This window comes from Culex quinquefasciatus, chromosome 3 (assembly GCF_015732765.1).
Source record: "Culex quinquefasciatus strain JHB chromosome 3, VPISU_Cqui_1.0_pri_paternal, whole genome shotgun sequence".
In the NCBI taxonomy this organism is placed as follows: domain Eukaryota; kingdom Metazoa; phylum Arthropoda; class Insecta; order Diptera; family Culicidae; genus Culex; species Culex quinquefasciatus.
This window is the reverse complement of record NC_051863.1, coordinates 83,308,226-83,328,575: the sequence shown is the minus strand read 5'-3', so window position 1 is coordinate 83,328,575 and position 20,350 is coordinate 83,308,226. Positions and strand designations below refer to the sequence as shown.

Sequence of the window (20,350 nt, the reverse complement as noted above, 5' to 3'; positions counted from 1 at the left end):
ATAATGTACAAGACAATTGAACGAAATTAAATTATTCAAACGTAAAGCACTCCTCACTCACCTGTTCACCTTCACCCAACATTTTTGAGGCCCTTAAGTGAAGCGAAAAAAAACATTCCAATCCCCCTAACAGAGCGAAAAGACCTCTTACACCTTGCGTGTGTGTGTGCGCTCACGTGGACTTGCAAATTTTGCGTTTCCATCGAACCTTCGCGTACGTACATAAAAAAAAGTTGTTCAACAATTCATTGAGAGAACCGCGAAGTACCGACTTCAGGCGTTACGGTTCGTCGCAGCTCGCAGCGCCAAATCGTTGGTTTACTACTCCTTCTGCCTCGCGTTGATGGCCGGGGCCGGTGGTTTGCTCGTGATCGAGAGGCAGAAAAGACGTTAAAAATATTTATTTCCCTTCCACGGACTCTTACGATCGTCGTTCGGCACTGGTTCTCCCCGGTGGCACTGAGCAGGGGACGTCTCATCCATCGGGACCGCGACAGCACAATTCCTATGGCGGCCGTAAATGTTTTCGGACCTCACTAGGGTGACGCAAAGATTTAACTCGCATCGAGCTATGTCAAAAATAAAATACCACTAATGATTTTCCTTTTCAGCTGTAATTTCTTTTATTTTTTGTGGAGAAATTTCACAACAGTTCATTTTCCAGTTCTACTTCAATCATTTTCAGTTCTTCAGTAAAGGGTATTGATTTTTACCGTCCAATACTGAAATTCATTTGTGAACAGGAAATTTTAAAATAATATATTTTTTTTGGTACAATAATATTGTTGTTTTTCCATAAAGCATCAGCAGCTTACCTTAGCAACTGCTCTAACACCAATTACACAGTTCAACAAAAAATCAAATGTTTCTTGTCTCTGAGACGAGTATATGTGTTCCTAGTAGAATTTTGCCTGCTGAATCCGAATCTGGGTCCAGAATTGCTCCAAATGGTCCCAATTTTGAGATACACCCGTTTGAAATGTTAGCTTAGGCCAAAATTAGCTACTTTGTCGACTATTTTACAAAAGAACTATTGAATAAACAACTAAACCAATACATGTATCTTATAGTTCACGTTTTCCCCTTTCTGAAACACCCCTGGTTTTTTTAAATTTGATTGTTTCTACGCATATTTATAGACATTTTAAAATTATATTTTCAGTTGGTTCTCATTCAAGTTTTTTCAACTTGCATGCAAGTCAAATTATGCTGGGATATCAATAATAAAAATCAAAAATGCTTTGCAGAACGTTAAATAAGTTTGTCTCGGTAATCTAATTGATCATATTTCTAATTGATCATATTTCAAAATTTGTGCCTTGTGTTTTCTATGACCTTATGAAACAGTAGGACCTTTTACAAAAGTTCTCTACAATTCATGGAGAGGACCCAGTCAACTTTTTTCTTACAATTTCCTCAAAATTAGCTTGATTACTGCTAGATATCGCGATTTGACATGGTTCGCCTTTCTTGTAATTTTGTCCTGAAGATGATTTTCGACATTATCCAATTTGGCTCATTTTACTTTGACCTTACGAGCCCCCTTTTGATCTATTTTTTACCTTGTCACCCTAGTGCTCATTGAAGAAAGAATCACACAAAAGGGAATAGCACAAGAATGACGAAGTAACTTAAGATTCCCATCCAGAGCGGCAGGTAAAAATACAGGTTGATTTGGTATTCCATCCGTGTTTTACAGCCCTCTCCTATTCCCCTCTTGATCTGACCAGAACTTCTTCCAACACTAACACACTAAACCACGCTGAGGCTTCTGGCTTCTGCTGTGGACTCGACGATTGAAGCCAACGCTCCCATCCAAGTGATTCTCGCGACTTTGTCTCTCGCTCTATCTGCCCGTCTGTTGGTCTGTTTGTCTGTGTTTGCGCTTAGACGGATGGATGTTCTGCTTTTTGACGGAAAAATATGATCTTTTTCCTCTTTTAACCACTTCTTCTACGGTCGACCGTGCCCAAGAATGTGGCTTTTGGAAGGAAAGAAACGGCCAAGAACGGAATTGGTGATTCCTCCCCCGTACTCTTGGTCGTTGAAGTCGTACCTTTGACTCAGCACTCACACACGCGCGCGCAGGTCGGCCAAATTTGTAGAGGTTCATTATACAGCTGTTTCATTCAACTTGCCGAGGCTCTCCTGGTGCTTCTCTGCGCTCCAATGCGTAACGTAATTATGATTCAAAAGCATGTCAGTAGTTTTTTTTTTACTTTATTTATAATCCCTCACCTTTCTCCATCCTTCCTTTTGACGGGCAGGCGGGAAGAAGCATTTGGTGTACACACATTGTTGTTCTGGGAAATTCCTGAAAAATAATATTGTAAATCAAAGGTACTATATCTTTTAGACTATCCTTTCTCGGAAAGTTACACGAAATCCCTCGGGACGTGCATCCTATTGTTACTTCATGGGAAAATTTTCATTACTTGTGCGGATAAACCCGGATGGTATAAGAAACCTGATGAGCAATAGGCTAACGAATTAATCACCTTTTTCATTGCTCAGAAATTGAATGATGTCATCCTTTTAAATTCCTAACTGTATCTTATATCATGTATAAGAAAACGACTAACAAAATTTGAAAAATAAGTTTCAAACATATTGCTTAGGTTGATACCAGATTTTTTTTAAATTTTCTTACTTTTAACATTAAACTCGAGTTCTGCGAGTTAAAATTGAATAGTTTATTGCCTATTATATTGAAAAATGCATTTTTTTCAATATTTTAAATCCATTATCTTGGATTTAAAAATTCTTTAACGTAGTTTACTTTTAAGTTTTAACCTCGACAATCAAAAATAAGACGACACAAATTTTCTAGCGATTTAGAAAAATGTTTGCAGTGACCTGAGTGCTTTTTACTCAGTTATCGAAAATATCGTTTCTGTGGGGAACTTTCACCAACCTTTCAATTTAAAATCAAAGAATACATCCATAACATGTTTCGGACATAAATTAGAGTACTGTTTACTCTTTTAGTGGTTCTTGGCAACTTTCAGAAACACAATACTCAAATTCGTCATTTGCGATAACTTTAATTTATCAACAATAACTATGAAAATCTTTTCAAATCTAAATTATAGATCATTTTATAATAACACATTCCGATAGAAATTGAAGTACTTAACAGTTAAAACGCATTTTTGCATTCTTAATTAATTTTTACCCGTTTTAGTTGGATTTAGAAAAAAAAGGTGAGAGAAATTAAAGCCTTTTTTGTAATGGCCTCAACCACGTTTGAAATTTTGAAAAATTTTTGCTAGTGTGAGAAATCATAAAATTTGCATCCCTGTTCATGTTTTGTTTGATTAATGTACATTTTGACAGCAATTCCCCACGAAAACAGCATGGAAAAAACAAAAGTGCTCGGATCATGCTGAAAATTTGTGTAGGTTCCCTGGCCGTATTTTTTTGCTTAGCCATTAGGGTGCCCTATGCCGTGTTCGGGTGGTTCGAAAAATTTCCATTTTCGTCGATTTTCGAAAAAACCGTTTTTTTTTCAAAAAATCACAACTCCGCGCCATTTCAGCCGATTTTTGCTGTCTTACACGCAAATGAAAAGGGATAAGTCGGCCTTTCAAATAAAAATAGTAAGAAGCTTCAAAAATTGAGCCTAACATATGAAAAATGCGTATGAAACTTTAAAATGCCGTTTTGACAGTGTCTGGACCAAAGAGCCTATGTCTGGAATTATTTTTATCGGATTTCTTGAAATTTTACGTGACATACTAAAAAATGGAGTTCCTTAACAGGATTCCAAGATATGATTTTTTGATAAATAAATTCCGGGTTTTTCGACGCGCCGCGCGCAAGAACGGAAAAATAACGAAATCGGCAAAAAATCACATTTTTCTCTAAAACTGCGATAACTTTAAAATTATTTCACGCAATAAAACACGCAACTTTTGGTACCCAAACATGTATAGGTCATCGCTGAAACGTTAATTATTTGCCAATTTCCGTTTGATTTTTTGAAAAAGTGGTTTTTGCGAAAATTGACAAAAATTGCCATATTCAGACCACCCTAACACGGCATAGATCACCCAAATGGCCAATCAAAAAAAAAAAAAAAATAGGGGAGGGTGGGGCAAGACGACCATATGGGGCAAGAGGAACAATCGCTCGTAAGGCCGTAATTTTTACAATTTTGATTATTTCCAGTATGAGGAATTGTTGCTAGCAATGCAATTAGCTGATTCTACTACCATATAACCGCCAAAAAGACGTAAACGCCACGTGGCATAAGATTAAATGATGTTTTTTTCAAAACCTTTGTTTCCTTATAATATTTGTAAAGTACAAAATAAGGTTTAGGGTTCGTTTTAAGGCTCATTTCATCAAAATGCTATTTTTCCTAGATTAGTAGTGTCCCTACCACTGACTTGCACCTATTATAAAGTATGATTCAACTTTTAGTTATTTTTGTTGAGAGCTTTTAAAAAATCTTGTTCAGGTGGGGCAAGTGTACCATATGGATTTTTAGTATGGAAAAAGATACGAATTGCTGCAGCAACATATTTTATTGTGAAAAAAATACATAAAAGTTCTTAAAAACTGATAAACAATTGTTTAAAAAAATTGTCCATACAAAATATAGTGATATTATAACAATTTAGTATTTATCATCTAAGAAATTTTTTGTGTTTCGTTAGAACGGTAAAATTTTTAGTAAAATATTATTTTTCATATTCAAATGAAAGAAACGTTTCAAAAACATCCTAATCTAATGTATCTGAATGATAATAGTTCAATTGTTAGTATATTAGCATGTTTTTCATGCATTGTTCCTCTTGCCCCAACGGGTTGTTCGTCTTGCCCCACTAGTTGAGTAGAACGTACGAAAAATCAAAAAATTTAAAATCAATTTTTTACATTAAAAAACAGATTTTTTTTAAAAACTTGTTCTATCAAAGTCTCAGTCAAGATCTGGAATAAGATGATTCTAAAAGATCCGACAGATTTTTTAACGTTTTTAATGGGTTATAACGAGCATTTCCTTAGCTTGTTACACTTGCCCCACTTTCCCCTACGGGTCTTATTATTTCGGTCAGAGAACCCCCAGAAAAAAAAATTGAGCCTGATCCGAGCACTTTTGTTTTTTTCCATGCTGTTTTAGTGGGGAATTGCTGTTAATGTAAATTGTAAATTATATTGTAAATTTCCAATAAAATACACATAAATTGGAGGTTAAGTAGGTATTTTTAATTGAAAAAATGGTTAATATCCATTAGCAAGATTCCGAGACATGATTTTTTTTGAAAAAAAAATCGGATTGCGGTATATCAACCGTTCTTAAACACTCAATAAAATGAGTTCGCGTAAACGTGAACAGAGTTCATGCCAACGGGAACCAGGAAGAAAACTGTTCACTTTCATGGTGCAATGCACTTTAAAAGTTGAACAGTTTTCTTCCTGGTTCCCGGTGGCATGAACTCTGTTCACGTTTACGCGAAATCATTTTTGTGAGTGAAGTACCATGCTTCTCCATCGAAATGAGTTCCCAGTACATTTTGCTGGAGTCGCATGGTCCATTATCTTGAATGAACGTACCGAAAAAAAAATATCTCAGAATCCTAATAATGGATATTCACCATTTTTGGATATGTTACTTAAAACATCCTGAAAAATCATAGAAAAATATTTTCAGACGTGAGCTCTTTGGTTAGGTTTTTAAAATGTCTTGGTGAGCTAAAGTTGGTTCAGCTGTTCCGGAGATAAGATTTTTGAAAAATGTGGTTTTTGACTATCTTATTTCGGATAGAACCACGATAATCGCCAAGCACTTTTTATCTGGATTCTGCTTGTTGAAGTGGAATCATATTTAATTCGCATTTTTCATTATACAAAAATGTAGCTAACCTATGAAAGCCACTCCAGCTATAAATGTCACACCGGTTTACTTTATTCAAAAAATTAAATAAAATCATTTCAAAAATGTTTCTAAAAACGGATTTTTTATTTACACTACATATTTTTTAGTGATTTCTTTAAAAGTACTTCATATTTTATGTTTATGTATTTTATTTAAAAAAAAAGTTAGTTATCATGGGGTCTCGTGGACATTTCCAGCATACATAACAAAGTGCATGTGATGGGTTCTACACTGAGCATTAGGGTGGGTACGTTTTTCAAAAAGTTCTCGCATCAAGTTTTAGTATGGTTCCCCTTGTAGGGCATGCCCATCGGGACTTTCATGCCAAATATCAGCTCATTTGGTTGTAAACTGGCTGCGCGCATCAGGGTTAAAGTTTACATGGGAATTACTATGGGAAATTGGAACATTTTGTTCAAATGCTCCTACAGGTCTGGGAAAATCACGCGCCAACTTCTGGTATGGTCAGGCCTATGGGTAATGGTCTGGAGAACACTTTTCCCGAAGAGAGCATATGGCTTCGTTGTCCCTAAACCTGGCGCATCGACAAACAATCCGATGTCTCCGGAATCAACGGTTTTCCCTCAAAAAGCATCAAATTTTCCTTAGCATGCTATGAAAGCTTGATGAACACCGCGACGCAAGACAGCTCAGACAGCTACCACGTGGGTGAGAAACGGCTGGAATATTCAATTGTAAACCTTCTTTTAACTAGAAAACGATCATTTCGAGCAGTCCTGATATTATTTAGTCGAGTTCAGAATCTTTGCATAGCAAATTTGTATTTTTTTGCAAATATTTCAACCACGTGGTAGCTGTCTGACATATGGCGTCGCGGTGTTCATCAAACTTTCATAGCATGCTAAGGAAAATGTGATGCTTTTTGAGGGAAAACCGTTGATTCCGGAGACATCGCATTGTTTGTCGATGCGCCAGGTCTAGGGACAACGAATCCATATGCTCTCTTCGGGAAAAGTGTTCTCTAGACCATTCCCCATAGGCCTGACCATACCAGAATTTGGCGCGTGATTTTCCCAGACCTGTAGGAGCGTTTGAACAAAAAGTTCCAATTTCCCATAGTAATTCCCATGTAAACTTTAACCCTGATGCGCGCAGCCAGTTTACAACCAAATGAGCTGATATTTGGCATGAAAGTCCCTATGGGCATGCCCTACAAGGGGAACCATACTAAAACTTGATGCGAGAACTTTTTGAAAAACGTACCCACCCTACTGAGCATAGTACAACTTACTTACAGTGCTTCACTCACATGGTGTCACCGATCGCGCCGTGGTGATTACCAGAGTCGGGCTGTGTCGATCGAAAAACGCCCCTCACTTTGCTTGGCTTAGTTATGTACGACATTCCACTGTTTGAGTTCTACGACTGATACTCCCTCGTTCCCATTGTGATTATGCCTGGCAATGTGTTTTTTCTTCTTGTTTTAGTTAAAATGTCAACCAAAACTAGGTGAAAAGTTTGATCCTAATGTCTGACCGCTTATTTTTGCTTTCTCTCCCACTTTACAGGGTGCGCCGTCGTTCCCGCTCGAGCATTGTTGCGTTGGGCGACGATGATAGCCTGAAGCCTGGCCTGCCCGTTGATGACTATCAGGAGGAGTTTAAAATGTACAATATGATTTCAACGAATCAGGACAACGGTAAGAAATTTGCTATTTGGATGCTGTGATAAATTCTAAACGATGCTTTCTTGGTTTATTTTAGGACCACATCAGGAGAGGGCAGTCGATGTACCTGAATCATTTATTGCGCGCAACAAAACACCACCACGATATCCACCACCACGCAGCACAACACAGGTAAATCATGTTTCCAATGCAATGCCTCAAGTACCGAAACATGTAAACGGAGGAGTCTCCTTGGAGCTGGAACCTCTTGATGGCTTTAGCGATAAGAACTCGTCCTCGCTCGACAGTAGCAATGAGTTCTTCAAGAAAAATTCCAGCAAGGGGCCGTCCTCGCTCGGGTCCGCCTGCGAGTCGATCGGGTTCGATTCGATCAATTATTTGAAAAACTCAAGAGGTTCGTTCAGTACAAGGAGCTCCTCGTCGGGTGATCTCGGTCCGCCCGAGTACGACATCGGTCCGCATCGTGAGCTTCCAGTAGACGTTCCGGATAGTTTTGTTGAAGTAATTAAGGCACCACCCCGCTACCCACCGCCAAAAGCATTGATCATAAAAGAGGTTGTCAAAAAGCAAGAATCATCCTCATCCGACGAATCTATCGATAAGCCAAAACCACAACCGCAGGCACCGACGCGAAATGAGGTATTTTTTCATCATCCATCCATTCATTATTATTATTATTGTTTCCTTTAGTTTTATTACTCTACTTAGTTTGTGTATTGTTTTCCTTCTCATATTATTATTATTACGTTTCCCGCTGTCACACACACCCACCGTCTGTCCTCATCATGTAATCCCAAAAAATGAGCATCCCCAACACTCCCTACGATTCTGTTCTGTTCTCACATTCTTCATCGTCAAGATTCTGCCTACACAACTCGCTTTACTGAAGTGAGAAAAGATCATCATTATTCCCCGTGAGGTTGGAAATCTCCCGTCCTAGCATCGATTCATACATGTGTCACACACGCGACAATCTTCCCGGCCGCATCGTAATACAATACCGAGCATTCTGCGACGTCTCCGCCCATAGGTCCCAGGAGAAGTCAAGATTTATAATAACTGCATCCTACGCCACCCGCCATCAGCGATACAGACAACAGACACATTAAACACCCATTCACAAACATTATTTGCATTGTGTGCACTTCAGCATTCCATTTTTCATGTCATTATTAACTTTTTATAATTTGCCGTTGTTTTTTTTTTTCAATCTTGGCCGCGATATCTACAAGAATGTGTATTCGAGCTAACGCGCGAAAGATTCAAGGAAGGCAAAGATAATATGGTCAATGCTTCGCTATCTAGAATGTAAAATGATACCGTGCACCTTAGATAACTGAACTAGTTATGCAAAACAAAAAAACATTCGGCATAGAATAGGAGTATTACGTCGCTCAGACAAGCTTTACACAGTATAAACGAAGGTGACTTTATAGTTGTCGGCCACTATTGCTAGTACCAACCACTAGTGTCTTCCTTATTTCTACTAGGACTTCGCCGCCCTGGGCTCCCAACTGTATGATAGTATTGCACGGAGCGTCGGCGCCGAATACCCATATTTACACAAAGAATTTTACACAGTATGCTACAATGAATATTTGAAGATGATTGATGATTCTCCAAACTCCCGCAAACGATGCAATTCTCATTCCTTTTTGCATCGGTAGTGTCTTTGTTCTTACTTTTTTAAAAATTAAATCCATGGTTTTAAATCGCTTTACTGCCGTTCTAAGCATAATTGTCCCATGTCATTTTTTTGACGATTTTGACCTTTTGACATTTTTAAGTTTTTTTTTGTCATATACATTTCGAAAAGCCCATAAAATCTAGTACTTTGTTCGGAAACTCATCAAAAACAACACCAAGTCTGTTTGTCCCATCGTTACACTTCTACGCATAATTGTCCCACCAAGTATTTTCTTTCACGGAATCATTAGTTATACGAAGCATTGACTCTTGTTTACATACTGTATAGCAACAGAATTATAAATAATAGTGGTAAACTACTAACTGGGGCGATTGGGGACACATAGGACGAATAAGAACCCACGGGACAATTATGCGTAGAAACACAGAAATCGATCGAAAAATCTCAATCGCGTTTTTCTCAGTTGCACTTTTTTGAACATGGGACAATTATGCGTAGAACGGCAGTTTACCCCACAAAAATGTGCATGCAAACAATATAATAAAGAGACAATAAATGTCTTCATTGGACATCGACTTTATTGTAATTTATCATTTTGATCCCGAATAAAAGTTTTAGAATCGAGTAGAATAGAAAATATTATGAATTTACATGACATAATTATGATCCATCTATGTATTCAGCTACGAAGTTTTGAAAATTGTAAAAGATTACCCAACTTAAGATTCGATTTATGATCATTTTGATAATGATGATGCCTTCTAAAATATAACATTGCGAAAGTTTGGATAGTGAAAAATTGCTAAACACTCAGTGTTGGAAAACCAATCCAACTCAAACATCAAGTGTCGCTTAGAAATTGAAGCTGTAAAAGAGGCGTCGACTTGACCCTGACTGAGCCGACTTAAGCCTGCAACAAGACATTGTTTCGCGAGAAGGTGTTAAGCCAAATTACCATGTCCCTTGTCTAGAAAGATCACCCCAGTCTTCTAGCCAGCTAATCTGCAAACAACTGCAATTGTATCTATTTTCTCCATCTGAAGTATGTCTAGATAGTGCACCTTCCCACAATAGTATCCCGCTGGCAGTAGCTTAGATGTGCAGGCAGGATAATCCTTTTAGTCTCCTACCAACACTGTTCCTATGTAGCCTTCTTAACTGCAACACTGAATGACTAGTTTTGACCTTTTTGCCTGCGGCGAGACGACAAACGTGTCCAATCTTATTAAACGCCGTTCCACGATTTCGTTTTCTTTTTCTTTCTTTCTTTCTTTTCTCTCCTTACGCGCATGTATGTGTCTCTGTGTAACTGTGTATGTGTGCATCCGTATATGTCCGTGTATGTCCTCAATGTTCCCACCAAACAGCAGCTCAATGGGTCTGTAAAACCGATTCCACCCCCACGCGATCATCTGCGAATCGAGAAGGATGGCCGGCTGACGAATCGAGCGCCCGTTCCGGCTCCCCAGGTTCCGGACCGGAAGCTCGTGCCCGTGACACCACCCCAGCTTCCACACGTGGCCCAGGTGGTGGAACCCACGCCCGACCAGCTGGACAGCATCAAAAAGTTCCAGGTTAGTAAAACGGATTTTGTTTTATTAGCTTAAGTGATCGCGAGTTGGAGTGACTCAAAAGGAGCTGTGCTAACCGCTTGTTCGATACTCAATACGAGGTAAAGGATCGTTTTGTAAAAGCCTTTTTCACTTATAGAAGAAACAAAAACACTTTTATTTTTCAAAATAGATTTTTAAATGTGCTGTAGATGCTTAGATGCTCTAGATATGTTTGATATGATTTCAGAATCACTAGCATGGAGCTTGTTTTTTTTTCGTAAAAACTGGACAAATTTTGACAATAAGTTCTATATTCTGTTGTATCTAGCATTACATATTTCGCATCTATTTTTTCAGCAAAGCATTCAATTATAAAAGTTCACATAAAGAGCGGATTAGTCAATTCGAATGAGCGAATCCGAATTCGCTTATTGGAACGACTGACAGCTGTCAAAAGCGTAAAACCAACATAAAACCACGTGCTCGGAAATCGTCAAACAATGGGGTTGAAATGTCAACATCAATCTGACAACTGGTTTTGACGTTTGAGTGATTTTAACCTTCCTAAGGTGTTAGGGTCTATATGACCCAGACGGCTTATAAAATGTGCTGTAACTTTTATTCATTCTAACTTACAGACTTGAAACTTTCTGACTTTTCATAACTTTGTAAAATAAATATTTTGCAACCGGAAGCAACCTCCAGTGCTACCTAGAAAAGGCGCTACTAAAAAACTTACGTTAACGGTGTTAAGGGGTCTATATGACCCCGGAATTGAAAATGCTGGCAATAATCCATTTTGCAACCGATTTTCGTTCTTTTGGACGCAAATGAAAGGTATGGATGTCTAGAAAGGCACCTGTGCTATGCGGACCCGATTTGGCCACTTTGGTTCCTGGGAATCGATTCCAAAGGAACAAATTTTCCCGCAAACCGACTCTAATAAGTTTTATTAGATTTAGCAATGGATTAATGCATAATAAACTATATATAATCTCTAAAAATACGAGTCATACGCTCCGGAACAGGTTGCATGCCATTTGGATCATACCTGACCACTTTGGAACCGGTTCCGGATACCCTGGAAGTGGTCAAATGGCCATTTTGGTAAAAGCCTATCGTGCGACATATCATGGAATTACGAGCCATGCACACTAGAACCAGCAAAAAGCCAATCGGACCATATCTGGCCACTCTGAAACCGGTTCCGGATACCCTGGAAGTGGCCAATGGCCATTTTGGTAATAGCCTATCGTGAGACATATAAAACTTCATGGAATTACATGCCATGCACACTAAAATCAGCAGAAAGCCAATTGGACCATATCTGGTCACTCCGGAACCGGTTCCGGATACCCTGGAAGTGGTCAAATGGCTATTTTGGTAAAAGCCTATCGTGTGACATATCAGACTTCATGGAATTAAAAGCCATGTGGTCTGGAATCAGCAAAAAGCCAATTGAACCATAGCTGGCCACTTCGGAACTGGTTCCGGATACGCTGGATATGACCAGATTGCTATATTGGTAAAAGCCTGTCATGCAACAAACCAAGCTTCATGAAACTACAAACGGTTCAATTGACTTTTTACTGGTTCTAGAGCACATGACTTGTTATTATATGAAGTTTGGTATGCCAAACGATAAGCTTTTACCAGAAAAGCAATCTGGCCACTTCCAGGGTATCCGGAACCGGTTCTGGAGTGGCCAGATTTGGTCCAATTGGCTTTTTGCTGGTGCTAGTGGGCATGGCTTAAAATTCCATGAAGTTTGATATGTTGCACGATAGGTTTTTACCAAAATAGCCATTTGGCCACTTCCAGGGTATCTGGAACAGGTTCCGGAGAGGCCAGATATGGTCTAGTTGGCTTTTTACTGGTTTCAGTGTACATGGCTTGTAATTTCATGAAGTTTGATATGCCGCACGTTAGGATATTAGCAAAATAGCCGTTTGGCCACTTCTAGGGTATCCGGAACCGATTCCGGAGTGGCCAGATATGGTCCAGTTGGATTTTTGCTAGTTCCAGCGTGCATGGCATGTAATTCTATGAAGTTTATATGCCGCACGTTAGGCTTTTACCAAAATAGCCATTTGGCCACTTCCAGGGTATCCGGAACCGGTTCCGGAATGGCCAGACATGGTCCAGTTGGCTTTTTCCTAGTTCAAGTGTGCATGGCTTGTAATTCCATGAAGTTTGATATGTCGCACGATAGGCTTTTACCAGAAAAGCAATCTGCCACTTCCAGGGCATCCAGAACCGGTTCTGGAGTGGCCAGATATGGTCCAATTGGCTTTCTGCTGATTTTAGTGTGCATGGCATGTAATTCCATGAAGTTTGATATGTCGCACGATAGGCTTTTACCAAAATAGCAACCTGGCCACTTTCAGGGTATCCAGAAACGGTTCCGGAGTGGTCAGATATGGTCCAATTGGCTTTTTCCCGTTCCAGTGTACAACATGGCTTGTAACTCCATGAAGTTCATAAACCGGGTGCACAGATCATCAAAAGCAGGAAATTAACTAATTGCATCTGACTAAAATTCATTTTTATTTTGCATATGGAGATTTGTGATGATAGAAAGGTGAGGCACTTAAAACTGCACAAAATACTCAATTCAAATTAAATTGCGTGTGCGGTGAGATTTCGTTTACCAATAAATATTTAAAAGAATTTTTGAGAAAAAATTAACTTTTAAGAAAACTTTGCCCGATGGATGATTTGTTGGCAACTGTACACAGTACATAAAATAATGTAGCCAGATTTTTTTGTATGGACAATTGTCCACGAAAGGGGAAGGGGGGTTAACAGATTCCCAAAAAAGTGTCCACGTGATTTCTGGATGGTCCCTTACATAGGGGAAATTCTCGTATCTTTGGCAGGTTAAGCTCTCGCTCCTAACTCCATCCAATTTGCTGATTTTCACTATTTAAACAACTAATTTTGCAAAACTTTTGGTAGAAACTTGCTTGCTCACTTCTTATTGAGCTATTTATCACTCGATTTCAGTTGAAAACGCTTTTATTTAGCTTTAATTGCATGTCTGACCTGCCAACATTAGAGGCACGCTGGAATTAGATGCTGTTCCCCTACCATGGATAATCAAAAAAAAAATCAAATTATTCGCTCTACAGCATTGCCTTGGCGTTCTCGATTGCGAGATTCCTACTCGAAACTAGGTGTCCGAAGGCTTGATTGTTGAGGCAATTGCAAACCTCTTTTTACAACTTAGCTTCCATCCACCCCGGGATTCGAACTGACGACCTTTGGATTGTTAGTCCAACGGCCTACCAGCGACTCCACCGAGGCAGGACCCAGGGAGACGACTCCTGCACCTGACCTGGACTGAGCTAACGACCTAACCACTAGGTTAGACCGGGACCAACATTTACTTCCCTGTCCGACGGAAGGCGTGATCAGACAAATCTCGTCTCAAAATTTGCCACCGGGACCTTCTGGGATCAAACCCAGGACGACTGGGTGAGAGGCAACCACGCTTACCCCTACACCACGGTCCATGGATAATAAAATGTTGAATTAAATGAAGAAAACGCAACGCAGTTTTAATTTTTTTATTTTTGAATATCTGTAAAAAAATTGTTTAGTAAAAATGGTAAACAAGTAAAAACGGCGAACAAAAATCTAAATTACAGGCTATGGTACTAACATTTGAATATAAAAAAAATTTTAAAATGAATTTAACACCTGCCCAGCTGTTTTGCAATCATTAGTTTTTAAAATGTTCAAGTAATGATATCTTTTTTTCGAAGTTTAAAAAAAAATTGCCCCCTGATTTTTCGAACCGATTTTGAATGGGGGACATAAAATTTGAAGATATTTGCAATGGCCTAAGTGTTTTCTTATTTCCTGATATTATCAATACCAAATGTTATGAAAACTGTTATAAATGGAACTTTGCCTAAACTCCCTTTTGCTAAAAACCACGAAAACAGATACAATTTTATTTCCCTTATTTTACTGATTCTTTTTTTGGTGAACTAAAAATGTTTTTCTTTTGGAGAGATTTTAGCAAATCATTCTGATATTTAAATTTTTAAAGCATCTGCAGAATGCTGAACCGTTAATTCAGATGTTGAAAACTTCATTAAATTTCACAAAATTGAACTCATCTAAAAATTGAATATCTGCACGGAAAAAAATCAATTCTCGAAATCACGAATGCGAGAACCACGAAGGAATATGTTTATGGTGCAAATGCACCATACTCATGAATAAATTCCTTCTCGGTTCTCACATTCGTGAACTTAGTATGTAAAAAAGTATTTACACCCCTTGAGCACTATGCACATTTTGTGATGAAACATGTAAAGAATTTAAAGTTTGACAGGAACCTAGTACTACGTTTTGTTCAGAAACTCATGCCAAACATTTTGCTACAAACAGCTCATGAAAAGATGATTTCTATAAAAAGTTATATAACAAATACTATTACGAAAATAAAAAAGGTGCAAAAAAAGTTTGTACACCTTTCGAAAAATTAACATAAATAATGTTATTTGTTGACAAATCACCATAAATCCAGTCTCCCAACTCCAAATAGGCATCCTTGACTGATTAAAAAATGATTTGGATTGAATATAAAGTTTACTAACTACTTAGTATAAAAGTTTATATAACTCTGGAAATTCTATATAAAACTTATCTAAACTTAATGTCAATATATTACCATAGAATTGCTAAATAAACATTTTGGAGTGGGTATAACACCGTTTTGGGGGTATTTGTATCGATAGAATAGATTTTTCGTTGGAATTTCGTACCAACCCGGAATTACGTCGTCGGAAAATCCGCCGGCATTCGAACCGGTCCATAATTCTTAAGTCAACCTATGTGGCATCGAAAAGGGCATAAAATTTCCGATCTTTTGATACCCATACATCTAGGTTTTCTATAAAACTCACGTTTTTAAATACCTGGGCAAAAAGTAAGTTTGATCCACGAGAACAAAAATTACGAAATTCCATGCATTTTTGACAGATTGCTCAAACAAAACCATAACAACGTTTTTACCTAGGTATTTAAAATCGTGGGTTTTATAGAAAACCTAGATGTATGGGTATCAAAAGATCGGAAATTTTATGCCCTTTCCGATGCCACATACTTAAGAATTGATGCCGGCGGATTTTCCGACCGTAATTCCGGGTTGACGAAATTGATCTATTCTATCGATACAAATACTGTTATACCCACTCCAAATAGTAGTTTATGCAACAAGTTGCAAAAAAAGGAATTTTTCAGCACGAGTCGTACATTTATCCAACGAGGTTCACCGAGTTGGATGAATACGACGAGTGCTGAAAAAATCAAGTTTTGCAGCGAGTTCCATACAACATTTTTTGCAATTTCGAAAAACACTCATCGAATTTTCATGTATTTTGTCAATAAATCGTTTAAATAAAAAAAATGAAAAATGTTACTTTTCGAAACAAGTGCTGAAAAGTTCAACTTTTCAGCATTTATTTTGAAAAGTGTTGCTATTCGATTCTGTTATTTTTGGTACAGAAAAGTAGGCTATTTCGTCGTTCAAGAATGACAGGAAAAGTAAGTAGTTTCACGACGGAATTGCAAAAATGTTTATTAAGCAATTCTATGGTAATATATTGACATTTAGTTGAATTAAAAGTTTGCAAAATTAAGTTTAGATAAGTTTTATATAGAATTTCCAGAGTTATATAAACTTTTATACTAAGTTGTTAGTAAACTTTATATTCAATCCAAATTATTTTATAAATCAGTCAAGGATGCCTATTTGAAGTTGGGAGACTGGATTTATGGTGATTTGTCAACAAATAACATTATTTATGTTAATTTTTCGAAAGGTGTACAAACTTTTTGCACCTTTTTAGTTTCGTAATAGTATTTGTTATATAACTTTTTATAGAAATCATCTTTTCATGAGCTTTTTGTAGCAAAATGTCTGGCATGAGTTTCTGAACAAAACGTAGTACTAGGTTTCTGTCAACATTAAATTGTTTAGATGTTTCATCACAATATGTGCATAGTGCCCAAGGGGTGTAAATACTTTTTTTACATACTGTAATTCACGATTACGAGAATTGATTTTTTTCTGTGTGGTGTCAGCGAGCAATATTTTGTATCTTGAATTAAACTATGGCTAATTCTTCAGGTAACTTTCCTCTACACAAATAATAATTTTTTTCGAGCAGATATTAGAGGACCGTTAAATTCCAACCAAAGAAAATCACTAGCTTGATGATAAAAGTTCTTTTTTTGAGTATTTGAACAGTTCAATTATCTTGTTAAAAATTATTCCAAATTTTCCTAATATTATAGAGTTTTACCAAAATTTCAAAACCCTCAAAAATTCAAAAAAACCTTAACTAACTAAATTAAAGCCCTTATTACGAAAGCCAGAGACTCACCTCGGAAAGTGGTCCCGAATTTGCCAGCACAGTCTGCAGCATTTTGACCAAACAACAAAAGAATTAATTAAACGGCTTATTTTACGGGAACGCGACACTTTCCACGTTAAGTGACTCTGTGAGATAATTCCACGACTTGTTTATCTAATCGTAATACGTAACGAAAAATAGCTTTTTGTGTTCCTTTTCTTTACTCAGAGTGAAATCATCTGTTTTTGACACCGCATTTTAACTAAGTTGCAACTCAATATTTTATTTTAAATTTCGGAGTACGTGATTTTTAAACGCAATTATAACTGAGCACTAAACTTTTCTTTATTAAATCTAAATCTAGCTATTTCGATAAATGTCAATTTACTTTTCACCCTTCCCCAATAACCTTAAAAATAGTTGCAAAGCCATACACCATGGCACCCACCAGGGATAGTAGACCTTTCCATTTTTTCGACAGTTTGCGTCGTTTTTCGCGCGCTGTCGATTGTTTCCCAGCAGATAATGGAAAAGCGTACAAGGAAAACGTATGCAATTAAAATGTACGCGACCCTCTTCGCAAGCATCACCGTGCTGGGGTTTGTTGGTGTGTGTATGTGTGGGTGCATGACGGCAAGAGGGTTGCTATTTGGGGTAGATTAGTATTCTGTTTCACCCCTTGGAAAGGTGTCTTCTCAGGGCTACGTAGAGGGGTGCGTTTGGTGGGCCTACGGCTAGTTATTAGAGGTGTGGTTTAAATAATATTTGTTTTAAAAAACAAATTGTCACTTTATATTTATTTACATACCATGTCACAATTCTTATTATTTTCAATGAAAAGCTTGTTGTTATTTAAAAATATATATTTTATTTATTGTCTATCCTGAAAATCAACTTGGTATTCATTTTTATAATAATGAAGAAAGGCTATAAAAGAAAGGCTATAAAATTACTTGAAAAATGAACTTCTTTATTCGACCTCGTAGACCCACCTTCACGTATACCTATCGACTCAGAATCAAAATCTGAACAAATGTCTGTGCGTGTGTATGTGTGTAAGTCCGTGCACCGAAAAATGTGCACACGATTATCTCCGGACTGGCTGAACCGATTTGGACCGTTTTGGTCTCATTCAATCCTTCTTGGGGTCTCACAAGACCCCAGTTAATATTATGAAGTTTAGAAAAGGACTTCAAAAGTTATGCCAAAAAAACGGTGGTTTTTGTAAGTCATGCTATACATTTTTTAGAAAGGTATTTAAAAGACCTTTCCAACGAGCCCAAAACGTCGAAGATCTGACAACCCTATCAAAAGTTATAACCACTTAAGTGCTATTTATACACTTTTTAGAGAACGTATCTCACATATTTTGATGAAAACGTTGTTCGGATCTACCATGCGACCTATCTTTGGATGGGTAATCACGAGAGCTTTCCAAAAAAGCCAAAACACTGAAAATCTAACAATCATATAAAAAATTATAAGTACTTTAGTGGTTTTATTACACTTTTTTTTTGGCCGGACCTCAGATATACTGATAACTTAAGTGTTATTCATACACTTTTTTGAGGTAGTATTAACTTTATGAATGTTAGGAAGGCAACAACCACCTAAAGGTGGATTAAGTAACGTTTTTAAGTTACATTATCCAAATTTAACTGAGTAAATATTTCACATTAAATAATGTAGATCGATAAATATATTGTTGACGAGAAATTTGAAATGTAATCGCAAACATAGTGATTCTGGCGCTCCCATAACCGTTTACTGTTGAACACCATGTGTTTGGATCCGTCCCACCATGCAAAAAATAAAATCAATTTGAATGAGCACATTTTGTTGAAAATACAATGAAATAATAGAGGTGTTGGCGAAGTCTCAAACATCCCATACATTAAAAACTCTATCGATCAGAATAAAGCTAACAAAATTTTTAAGAGCAATGGCATCGCACTCACAATTACTCTACTGAACGCACCCCCACTCAAAAGCAGAAGTTGCCGTAAAGGTGTGTAAACAAAACAATCTCACCTGTAACGAACACACAAACAAGTGAACACGCACACAATTTAACCAGCTGTGATAGTATAGTGTCTCAGATTAAATCATTCATAAACCAACTGGGCTCATTTCGATATAAACGAAATAACTTCAATTGTTCTTTTGCATTAGTGTACTCAATTTGACCGAGACAAAAGTGGGAGCACAAACAGACACGTGTTTCAGCGGGTCAGCTTGCAGTCCAAAAAGGTGAGCTTATTTTGGTCTCTTCCAAACTGGTACCAACCTATACCTACAACGTTCAGCATAGAGTTGAGGTGGCTCTGACTCAGATGGACTGGACGGCCGACTGTGTGTTTGTTGTCGTCGTCAGGTGTCGGTCACCACCACGACACGGTGGGTTAGACCAGGGGTTCTCAAAGTATTCAGTGGTGTGTTCTTTATTTTCAGTTTGTTTCAAAACGACCGGATCTAGATTTGAGGAAACCAAATCTGCACAAAATTAAAAAAAAGACTTATTTTCAAGAATATTTTCTAATTACAAAGTTTATGTACTTTTTAAAAATGTTACGCTTGATTTTGAAAATTGGAAACATTTTTATTTCGAAAGATTGCAAAATTTTGCAGAGATTTAATTTTTAATTATTGAAAATAGGACCAATAGGGAGTTGTCGATTTAAAATCTATGGCTTTTGGAAAACATTCTTCAAATTTCGCAATTTTTGTTCATCGCAACATAACAAAATACTTCCGAATCTCTGGATATTTAACATTCGAACCAACAGATATCAAAAATAACAGAGAAAAAATAACTTCAAGTGAACACTTTTGCGCGTCTTCAAACATTTAAATTTGAATGCAATTTGATTTAAATTTGGAACAAATCGTCTCTTTGTATTCATATTAATGCATTCTGCTAAAACGCTCAACCAAACCACAAAAAATTGATCTTTGGTATTTTTTGTTGAGAAGTTTTTTCATCAAAGTGTTTGGACAGTAAAGAAAATGAATCCATACTCCACAATAATGAAATTTCTATAAAACTTTTCTTTTTGACCAGCTTGAGAGAGTATGGTTTGACAAATTAAGTTGAAATGAAAAAAAAAAACATGCAGGAATTAAGTTTTTCATAACAAATAAATTTTCTAAAACAAGTCATAATGGTTCCAGTTAATGAACTAGGGGAACAATACCCTTTCTCAGCCTATTTCTATTATCGACCTATCAGCACTTTGATCTTGAATTACA

The 20,350-nt window shown here is 37.3% G+C and overlaps 1 protein-coding gene across 1 annotated transcript in view; it reads left to right on the top strand.

Moving 5' to 3' along the window:
- Positions 1-20,350, top strand: part of LOC6034019 — an 82,273-nt gene that overhangs the window by 46,628 nt on the left and 15,295 nt on the right. The window contains 3 exon segments of the mRNA XM_038266161.1: positions 7,411-7,541; positions 7,606-8,168; positions 10,545-10,751. Of these exon segments, the coding sequence (XP_038122089.1) occupies positions 7,411-7,541; positions 7,606-8,168; positions 10,545-10,751 (901 nt within the window).